This window comes from Adelges cooleyi, unplaced genomic scaffold, assembly GCF_023614345.1.
Source record: "Adelges cooleyi isolate 19-005CV unplaced genomic scaffold, UGA_ACOO_1.1 ACOO_flye_CR_arks_rails_tigmint_CR_PRNA_333, whole genome shotgun sequence".
Classification (NCBI taxonomy): domain Eukaryota; kingdom Metazoa; phylum Arthropoda; class Insecta; order Hemiptera; family Adelgidae; genus Adelges; species Adelges cooleyi.
The window spans coordinates 1-11,216 of NW_026096006.1; the positions used below are offsets into that span (position 1 = coordinate 1).

General features: G+C 31.5%; 1 protein-coding gene across 1 annotated transcript; it reads left to right on the forward strand.

Moving 5' to 3' along the window:
• Positions 1-9,151: 9,151 nt before the first annotated feature.
• LOC126840048 (uncharacterized) lies at positions 9,152-10,896 on the forward strand. The gene is made up of 3 exons (XM_050575538.1): positions 9,152-9,270; positions 10,145-10,281; positions 10,829-10,896. Exons 1-3 carry the CDS (start codon positions 9,152-9,154, stop codon positions 10,894-10,896), a joined length of 324 nt encoding a protein of 107 aa, XP_050431495.1.
• The last annotated feature ends 320 nt before the right edge of the window (positions 10,897-11,216 follow it).

The window sequence follows — 11,216 nt, forward strand, 5'->3', positions numbered from 1 at the left end:
CACAATTGATTTTTAGAATGAGTTTTAATTTGTGCATGAAGTCTGTAAGTGAATATAATTTCTTAAAAACTGGAAGTCATAATGTGTACACAGTCTCTACTCTTCATTGAGTTCACAATTTAGGGTTCCTTAATGATATATGTATACTTATATTATCGGTGTTTTAACTTGCAAAAATAGGTTCAAGGTAACTAGTATCAATAGTAGATACAACACATTCAGTAACATTTATTATTATTCATACTTAATTACTCATTATTTTTTAAAAACTGTTGCATGCTGCCAATATGTATGACATAAACTATGCAAGGTTCCAGTTAATGAGTATTTTGGTTTTAACGGTTATTACAGACTATAATTATTACTGAATTCTACAAATAAACCACTTGTAATTTATTGTGGGGATGTAGGCACAACGGTGACAGGCCGGCGTCCAGTGGACAAACAGTTTTTTAATAAGTTAAATCATTGCAATTTGATATCTTTAATTTTAGCGATTATCAATTAAAGAATGCTAGAAAAGAAAACTAGTACAAGAAAAAAAAATGGTTAAAAAAATAATTTTGGTTTGACCTACTGTATTTTTTGCATTTTTTAAATAATTTGTTTAAACATTTTTTTTTTGAAAATATTTACAATCTGTATTTATATATACCATAAGTAAAATTTAGGGCTAATTTATTTACAAAGCTGTAAGTGATATGTGTGACTTGAGGTACCTTCTCAAACAACTAAAGTTGGATGCAATTTGAGTCCAGACATAATTAGTACTAAAATTTTTCGGCGTCCTGAAAAAAAAATTGTAAGTATGCCACTTCATCTTTTAACAATTTTTTTTTTTCGTAAATACTAAATTGATGTTTACAATTTGATTGTATGCAAAACATTTGTATTGTACATTGATCTACTTGTAAAGCTAACACAGATTGAGTAAATTTCAATATCGTTTGTGAATATTATTTTAGAAACCGAATACCGAATACTTTTATTTTATATACAGAACCTGTTTGAAATATTTAATGACGATTATTTCAAAACATGTTCTGTTTATCCTTACCTGATTAATTTAAAAACAAAAACACCTACTTAATGTTATCTATTGATAAACATGTAAAAGAAGTAAATATTTGGTTTAAATCACCTGGATCGTCTTTACAAACAATTTGTCTCAATTGTTATAGTATCCATGTGAATGTTGCAATCTTTAAACATATTTAATGTGAATCTGTTTTATAATTTTCTATTATAATTAGATTAGTTAATTAAATACAAGTATAAGACATATTATTTTTACTCAATATATATTTTTGACATTACACACCGAATAAGTATAAAAACTTTATATTTATAATTCGATAGAATTATAATAAAAATCGATTTTTAGAATGATTGCAAAATACTCGTGCATATAGTTTAATAGTGAATATAATTTCTAAAAAAAATTGAGGTGATATGTGCGACTTCAGGTACCCTCTCAAACAACTGAATTTGGGTGCAATTCGAGTACAGGCATAATTAGCATTACTCAATTTTTTTCGGCGTTCTGAAAAAAAAAAACAAAATTGTTCAGTAAATGAAGTGTCATCACGAAGCTATATTATTAATCAGCTGTATAAAATAAAGGTGCTTAAACGGTATTTTTAAACCCCCTTTTCTTCTTCTATTTTGATTTTTAAATTGTTTACACTTTTAAATAATTACTAAAATTCGTTAATTTTTTTTTTAAATTCACAAATGATTTTGATGTAGTTAACCGCCTGAAGAACACTTAAGGAAAGGGAAATAATTGTAAAACGTCAAATAAAATGGACAGTTACAGCTAAAACGAAAAGAAAACCTAAAACCTTTACTTACATCTATTATCGCTTTTTCTGTATTTCTCCGCTACGGCCGACTAGTGCTCACATAAATAAACTGTTTCACGCTGAAGGTTTGAGGGTTCCGACTTGCTGTAGTCGTCCAATAAGTTTGGCTGAAAAAAAGGTGATTGTAAAAAACATATATGAGTTTATATAATTTTTAGAATCTGATAGTTTTCTGATGTTTGACTGAACGAGACTCGAGCGTAAAAAAAAGTATACCTTTTTAACGGCTTTGACAAGGAATTTGCACCTGAGGTCATTACCGGTGACTAAAGTGTTCGTCCGGTTCATTTTTGTATAGGACCAAGCCGTGTCATTTATAAAATGTAACTTGTTACCGCGATGTTTGTATTTTTTTCCATAGTCGCTTGTTGTTGTCTCAAATGAGTTAGATTCACTTGCAGGTTCGGTGCTGTAAACCGACAATTATTTAATCAAGATTAGTGATTACCATCGACGCACGAATATTGTAGTCGAACCTGAGCATTATATTAACAAATAGATGTTCAAGTAATAATTTCAAACAACTTATTATTTAAATAAAAATTGCCCAGGTTCAATCCTAGGGGATTAGCTTAAATATTAGGTATGGAGATGACAATTAAAATAAAAAATTGTCTTAATAAATAATCGTCAATTTTCAATATAAATTGAAATAATAAAATAGCCAGCATTGTGGAATCGAAGTCACGGATTTTTCGCAATTATCTTTACGGAAAGTTAAATTTTTCTTGATCAACAAATAATTATCACCAAAACAGAAAGGTTTTAGGTTAACTACAATATCGTATAATTAATGGTTATTAATTATACGATATTGTAGTTAACCATACTCTAAGTCATTATTGTTATTTTTAGTATTAGTAGATGAAGTAGTAATAAAAAGTAAAACTAAAATAAATGTAAAGAAAACCAGTAATTTCGTTAATAATTATGTCATTATCATTATAAAAAAAAAAAAATAGTTTGCATTATTTCATTATAAAAATTGAGTTTTAATATTAACACTAACAGGAGAAAAAAAATATATATATATAAATAAAAATAAAACAAAAAACATACAAATATTAGTATAAAATTGGGTTTTAATATGTACGTAGAAAAAATTAATAGGTTAATAAAAAAAATACATACACAGGAAATCAACATAAATTAATTGACTAATTAATAAGTCTATTAAATAGGTTGAATATAATATTAGTGTGTAAGGGGACATCGTTAAAATGCTCTTACACGGCAAAAACATCTGACTGGCTTAGCCAGAGGTGTAAGTCTAGTGCCGTCTTAAATTGAGATAATCCTACTTGATTGGGTATTTCCCGGTAGCTGAAACCACACGCACAAAGGTAGCCTCAGGATTGTGGTACGTCGATATCTCTCCGTATTACATACAAACTGAAAACGACGCGTTACCCTACCCGAGGGTAGATTATGCGCATGGTCGCCACCCGGTAATTATCTCATACAAAATTTGTTTGCCAACGATTGAGGAAAAACAGAATCTCTTCCATCGAGTAACAAAAAAAATTAGCCCGCACTAGGTCCCCCGTGTTAAACCCAACCGAACCCATTGGATCATAAAAAATGTACCTAAGCGTTCTGTAGCGCGTATTCGGCGGTAATAAAAGACGGGGTCAACGCACGCTAGTGAGCGACTTGTAACGATCACGGGAAATATATTTAATATTCGCTTATACTAATAATAATTACACACACACACATCAGGTATAGTAAAATAACATATAGTTTTATTTCATGAAGATATTTATGGAACACATAAACGTACAAGATATGCTTTAAGTGTAAATATTTAATTCCATTTATAATATCTAAACCTTTCTAATTTTTTTTTTATATCTTTATGTATATTTTTTCTATAGAGAACAGAATCTTTTAAGGCTTACTTAAGATAAATGTAAAGTCGTAAAAACATACGTAAATACAATTTACGTATATTTACGGAGGGCACCGCCTCCCTTGCCTCCCCAGGAAAACCGCCACTGGTTGAAATACAAATTTAGGAAATCTCAAATAAGAAATATCTTCACAAAATTAAATAACAAAAAGACTTAAAAACCAATTAGAAGAACTAGACACTAAGTACACAAAGCTTTGAATCGAGTCCAAACTCTAGAGTTGTCAACTAAAAATGTAGATAAAGAAAATCAATACCTTAAACAAATAAATAATGAGGTGTATTAGTACTATTGGTGTACTAGTTTTGTTGTAACTTAATCTTATCAATGATAAGGTTAACTTGTGTTTTAACTTGCAAAAATAGGGTTCAAGAGAAGTAGTGTCAATAGTAGATACAACACATTCAGTAACATTTATTATTATTCATACTTAATTACTCATTATTTTTTAAAAACTGTTGCAAGTTGCCAATATGTATGACAAACAATGCGAGGTTCAGTTAATGTGTATTTTGGTTTTAACGGTTTTACAGTCTATAAGTATTACTCTATTCTACGAATAAACGACTTGTAATTTATTGTGGGGATACAGGCAAAACTGTGCCCGGCCGGTGTCCAGTGGACAAACAGTTTATATAAATCATGGAGGTATATTATTTAGTTGGCTGTATAAAATAAAGGTCCATTAACAGTTATTTTAAATCCCCTTTCTTCTTCTATTTTTATTTATAAATGTATTCACTACCTATTTAATATTTACTAAAATTCGTTAATTTTTTTTTAATACACTTATATTTTTGAAGTAGTTATCCGCCTGAAGAACACTTAAGGATAGGGCAATAATTGCAAAACGTCAAGTAAAATTTATAGGTACATTTGGTACGGGCCCCTCTCCCTCTTATACCTCTCCAATGAAATTTATTCATATAAATTTATAATTTCATACTAAAGACTAATTATAAAAATTGTAAATTAATAACGCATTATGCCTAACAATGATCATCAATTTAATAACCCATAGATACACTTATTCTTAGAAATGTGTACAAAGTTATGTAACAATTACCTAATAGTTGAAATATAACATTCAACATTAGTTGAAATATAATTCTTCTCTTCTATAATTTAAAAATAAAATAAAAAAATCCAATTTGCACCATAAATAAGTTTATTTTAAAGTAAACTTCCATATCAAACATAAGTAAATATAGACAACTTATATAATACGTACCGCGTCTCTTTTCTTATTCTTTAGTGCTGTTATAAGTGTACTGCACTTTCTATTTAATCTTTTTTCTATGACATTGATCCGCGACTGCCATCCGCCGCCGTCCCGCGTATTCACTTAATATACTTCCATATTGTTTTCAAAGTTAATAAAAAAAACCACAACTTTTAATCCGGTTTTATCTATTTTCTTCAACCCCCCCTTACTTCCGTGTCAAATTTGGCTGCTCGCTGAGAAAAAAGTCCCGGTGTTCAGCGAAACCAGGTAGGATTATTTTGGCCGCTGTTTTACTGAGAAAATATTAGAATTCAACAAAAATGACCGTAAGGCAAAATATATTTTGGTTCAATGCATTGCTGATTCTCATCTTGAATATATTCGTGAGGCTAGTACTGCAAAAGAGATTTGAGATAGTCTTGACACGGCCTGCAAGTACATGTAACATCCGTTATTAGCGATTAAATGTGCGCCCGGTCGTGTTATCAACTGTCCACCGTCTCACCGCAGGTGGGAACGATAAACTACTATATCGGCCCGAGCTGGCCGTCGGTGTATGAAGAGGTTCGGGGGGTGTCATCTTTACAGCGAAACACGCCGGCGATGACCACTGTAGGCAATCCGATAATCAGTATTTGATTTAACATTGGTCCGGTTCTTGCCATCCGCCGCCGTCCCGCGTATTCACGTATTTCCACATTGTTTCTAAGTTAAAAAAATAAAAAAAAACCTTAACTTTTTTAAAATTCGGTTTTTTTGTTTCTATTTTCTTCAACCCCCCCTTACTTTCTTGTCAAATTTGGCTGCTCGCTGAGAAAAAAGTCCCGGTGTTCAGCGAAACCAGGTAGGATTATTTTGGCCGCTGTTTTACTGAGAAAAAATTTTACACTTGATTTAAATAATATTTAATTTACTTAAATTGTCAAAATATTTATTCGTGTGAATTTGGTTTTTTTTTTCCATCCTACTAGTGTAGTATGTACAACAAATATATACCTAGTTAGGCCACACACGTGACGTGCTAGTACCGCCGTACAATATACAGGTTAGGATTTTAGTAACGTTCACCTTGTTATTGTTATTGTAACGCATATCACACCCGCGTCCCGGTACCGTCCACCATACGATTAAGTTAAAAGTTACCAAATAACGATCACTGTTGGAAAATAAATTCACTTTCTTCGCATAATATTTTCACTAAATAACATAAATTTATATTTATTTATTTATTTTATTTTTCTTTCTCCGGCCATTTATTAAAAAGTAACCCGCACGGCCGAACGGATATTTGACTTACGCTATTTACTTCGGTTAAAAACGTACCAAATTGACGATTAAGCATATTTGCGAATAGTTACTACTTTTTTTTTAAGTGAAACCGGATAAAAGAAAATTAAAATATTGAAGGAAGAAATAAGGTTTGTATAATTTTTTTTTTTTAATTTATATAAACAAACAACATCTTATTTGGTTACTACTTTCAAGCAGCGTATGACGACAAAAAAAAAATAAGTAATAACAATTCTTTTGTTTTTCTCTTAAACGTTCCGGTTATTTGTTATTAGTTAAAAAAAAAAAAACCAAAGATAGGAAACAAATTTAACTTTTTTTTTCTCGGACGTGTAGTGACTGTATTGGTATTTGTATACTGGATTATATTTGAATCGCCAATACCCGCTCACCCCTACGATTTTTTTTCATTTCTCCTCTTTTTCTTAATTTATTATTATTTTTTTTTTAGTTTGCTTTATAGTAAAATAATCTTTAAATCAATCAATTATATATATATATATATATATATATATATATATATATTTTTCCTCTTTCTGTTGTTTATACTAACAACAAATAAAACATCAACACAACACATACATATATAAAAATTTTAATTTTAATAAATAAATTTTTTTTTTTTTAAATTTTTATTTGTCAAAAAAAAAAAATAAAAAAATCGGAAATTGAGAAAATATTAGATCAAATGTCGGTTACCGAAATCAGACGCGAATGCGCTTACCGAAACCTACCGTATACCGCTAGCCGTAACGACCTACATTGTGTACTAGAGAATGTGATTAGGGACGGAGGCTGTGATCCGTCCACTACCCTTCTACCACCTCGGCCCACGATTGTTGGTAATGCTTTAAATAATATTAACAGTTCTGTCAACCCGAGACCGATAGGCGAGTTAGAAGCGCAACAGTTACACAATGTAGAAGACAATAGGAATAGTGATGTCCAACAGGACCCACTAGACCTAACCTACGGCGACCTCGAATATGAGGACTCCCGCCGCCCACTCACTCCCACAAACACATACCGAGCTAGCGCGCCGAATGACCAATTCCCTGACCTTCACACAATTCACTAAATACGCTCAGCTAGTGAAGAGATAGGAGCAATTAGGCAAAACATTCGGACGCAAACTTCTATAGGGAACCTGGAACTAAGGATAACCGCTCTTGATACCGCTTTGTCACGGGTCTTAATGAATCAAACAAAAATTTTAAATAAAATTTCAAGTATTGAACAGGACGTCCAAACGGTTAGGTCAACAAACTGTAGTAGCTTTAGGCCAGTAGTACACCTACTGTAACGGTAGAAGATAGGCCACTCCCACCGCTAATTTGAACGTAAATAGAACTCGTATCGATAGTCAGCCCGCCTCATTCCGTGATAGGTTATTACAAACCGAAGAGGAGATCAGGCGAACGGTTAGTCCCCAGCTGACTTTATACGATACGGCCTCATTACACCAGTTAGGGAGCAAAGGGACAGCACAGGCCCCTCTAAATAGTACAAGCTGGGACCTAAACCCCCCCTAACTACCGTGTCAAATTTGGCTCCCCGGCGGAGAATCGAACCCCGGTCTTCCGCGTGACAGGCGGGGATACTTACCACTATACTACCGAGTACACATGCCCCGATAACACCAACGGCAGAGGAGGAAGAGGATGCAGCGATGGACGTCACCGTCGATAGTCAACTTGACCATACAATCGAGGAAATCGATATCTTCCTCCAACCACCGTCAGACACCATCTCATAACTCTTTTCCTTTCCCAGTCCCCTCCTTCTCAGTTCTACTACGCCCGCCCTTGACCATCAAGTCACCGGGGCGATGCGAGTGCTCTGATGGCCTGCTTGACTGAAAAGGTTTTAGCGATGTCACTCGAAGAACAGTTACAATTTCAATTATATTGTATAGTATCTGATATAATGTAAGCCTATCTGTTTAACAAAAAGCTGACATTAAGGCATTAGTGCATATAAATCCGGACTCTAGTTATAGTACATCTAATCTAACTTTGAGAAAAATGGTTTATTTAATATATATATTTAACACACTTACCTCTTGAGTCGTGGATTCTACTATACAAATAAAATAGTTGTTAATGGACTCTACGCTTCACATTTAAACTTCACAACAAACATAAAATTTTTGAGTTGTGTAAATTCGATATTTCAATGAACCAACACAATCCAGTAACCACGAATGTTGTGTGTACTCCGACATTTTTGCTACGAATGACAATTGTTTCAACAAAAATTGACACGAATACATACATTTACTATGAAATTATGTGTTCGCTACTTTTTTTTATGCCACGATATACAGTTACATCGAAGTCCTATTTTTAACTATTGCTTCGAATTCCATTTACCTAGACTTCCAGTTACATCGACATGACTTATCCAAAAATATTAATGTTATGATTTCGCTATTTTATAGGAATTTTACATTGATAAACATTATATTGATTATTGACCTTAAATTCTATTTAGACTGATATGACCCAAAAATTAATTTATTAAAAAATTATATTGAAAAACTGTAAATATGTAATATTATTCACTCTGTTACTTTATCTTTACAGATTTAGTATACTCAGAGCCGGATTTGCCTACAAGCAAAATAAGCATTGCTTACGGGCTTCGGAAAAATTCAGCCCATATTTAAAAATATATTTCAAGTTCTTAATTATTAATGAAAAAGCTAGAAAAAAGAGTTAAGGATGTATGGATGAAGAGGATAAACAAGTTAACAGTTGCAACGATGACAGTGACTAATTTTATAATATATATAAATGAATCTTTGACTATAATTTAATAATTTCTTAAACAGATTAAATGTTTTCAACCTGAATGATATGAACCGGATACTTTTCTGCCAAGGTCGTCTGGACTACATAGAAAACGGCGAAGTAGTCTTTGGAGGTTTAGTTTTTGCAAATACTGAGTTCTTGCAAAGTCATGCTGCATATTTTCGGTAGTCAACAACCAAGGCAATAGATGGTACATTTGGTATTAGGCCATTAGTTCCGAGGGATATTGACCAGGTAGTCACTGTACACGTGATCATGGACAATATAGTAAGTAATTTTCTATATATTATTTCATCGCTGATTAAAACCATTTACAAGTAAAAGTAATCAATAAAAATACTAAAATTATCAATTATCAATTAAACATTTTTTTAGATAAAGATGATAAGTTAGGTAAAAATAAAAAAAATAAAGTAAGGTGAGATCATATTATATTCCCTTTTTTTAGTCAGTTCCAATTGTATATGGATTATTAAATCGCCGTACAGAAAATGTTTACATACGACTTTTACGATATTTAAAAGAGGAGTTGCAATTCCAAGTGGCAAATTGGAGTAACCTCCAAGTCATAACCGATGATGAAACTGCGTTACGAAATGCAATCAGAAGGGTAATGCCAGAGGCTCAGTTAATGTTTGCTGTTTCACTGGGTTGCTGGTTTCACTATAATCAGGTTAGCCCACTAAAAAATTTTTAATAAAATTTTATTAAAATTAAAAAAAAAATCTATTTTACAGAGCATTATACGGTTTATACAAACCAATAATCTCGTTAACCAGGTTCGGAACAATATGAATATGGCAATAGTTCTGAGAATGGTAATTTTGTTTTATCTAAAAAAAATTAATAATTATAAAATACACTAATAATAATATACAACCAACATATCATGGCATTACCTCATTTACCCGCAAGGAGACCGGCTGGGTTCCCAGATGATGCTTTTATAATAACTGATGGGTACAGGGCAATAATTGAATTGGCGAGAAATTTGCAACTGGATGAAACCTTTAAAAGTCTGTTTGTTTACTTCCAAAGATTTTGGATGAATAACATTCAGCCTAATGGTTTTTCGGTTTATGGGTTCAGTATAAAAACTAACAATTTTATCGAAAGCTTCCATTCTACCCTTAGAACTATTATTGGCCATCATCTGCAAGTGTGGACATTTTATGGTAATCATAACACAATTAGTTTGAAATATGTTTTACTTGATATATTCTACAATATTTACATGTTTTATATTTTTTCCATCAACTCAAAACGTTAGCGCAAGCCCAAATTTACATCACTTAATATAACTACAACAAATATTGATCAAGATGATTGACAGTATGATATTCTGATAGCTTAACTGGTTTTTAATATTTTGTAAAACAATCAAATTAAAAAATTAACTTAAAATTCAAGTTAAAAAATACAACAATTTTAAAATCAGTTTTGCTATTTGAACATTATACTATTAATTAGCACTTGCTGTAGTTATAACAAATAATGTAAATTTAGGCTTGGCAACGTTTTCGCTTAAACTAAAAATAATGGGAGAAATTTTAAACACTTATTAAATAGCACTTTTATTTTTAAATTAAAAAAATATATATATATTTCTAGATTTAGGAAACATGAATATATAATATTTTTGTATGAAATAATTGAAATTATCACAAAAAATAGGACCAGGGTATAATATAAAGATCATACTTACTTATTTTAAAATTGTAGACAGACTTCGTTACATTGAAAATCGGGTACGCCGAGAAACTTTGCAAATTCCTAATGGGCAGCAGTAATACAATGCTTTTACTGAAAATGTTAATATCATAAATATAGTTAATAAGACAAATTTGTAGAACATTATACAAGTTTTAAATTTCACACATTGTTTTAAAAGGTATGAAGATCCATAATAACTAGTAGAGATACTAACCATTTCATTTTGCAAGGTGCTCTACAAAATGTCCAAAATGGGAGGTATAATGTGACTGGGTTTTTGAAAAGAGTGGCATATATGACTCAAGGTTATTGGAATCAGGAAATTGGTTCATTAGTCATGGGTAAACATCCAGCTTTAAAAAAAACAAGAAAAATACTGATTGTGAGTGGTTCTTTT

Excerpts from the sequence above, each read along its gene's own strand:
- LOC126840048 (XM_050575538.1), top strand. The coding sequence starts at position 9,152 with ATGAACCGGATACTTTTCTGCCAAGGTCGTCTGGACTACATAGAAAAC. Across the intron at positions 9,271-10,144 it reads AGTCATGCTGCATATTTTCG|ATTTTGGATGAATAACATTC; the intron begins GTAGTCAACAAC and ends TTACTTCCAAAG. Across the intron at positions 10,282-10,828 it reads GCAAGTGTGGACATTTTATG|ACAGACTTCGTTACATTGAA; the intron begins GTAATCATAACA and ends TTAAAATTGTAG.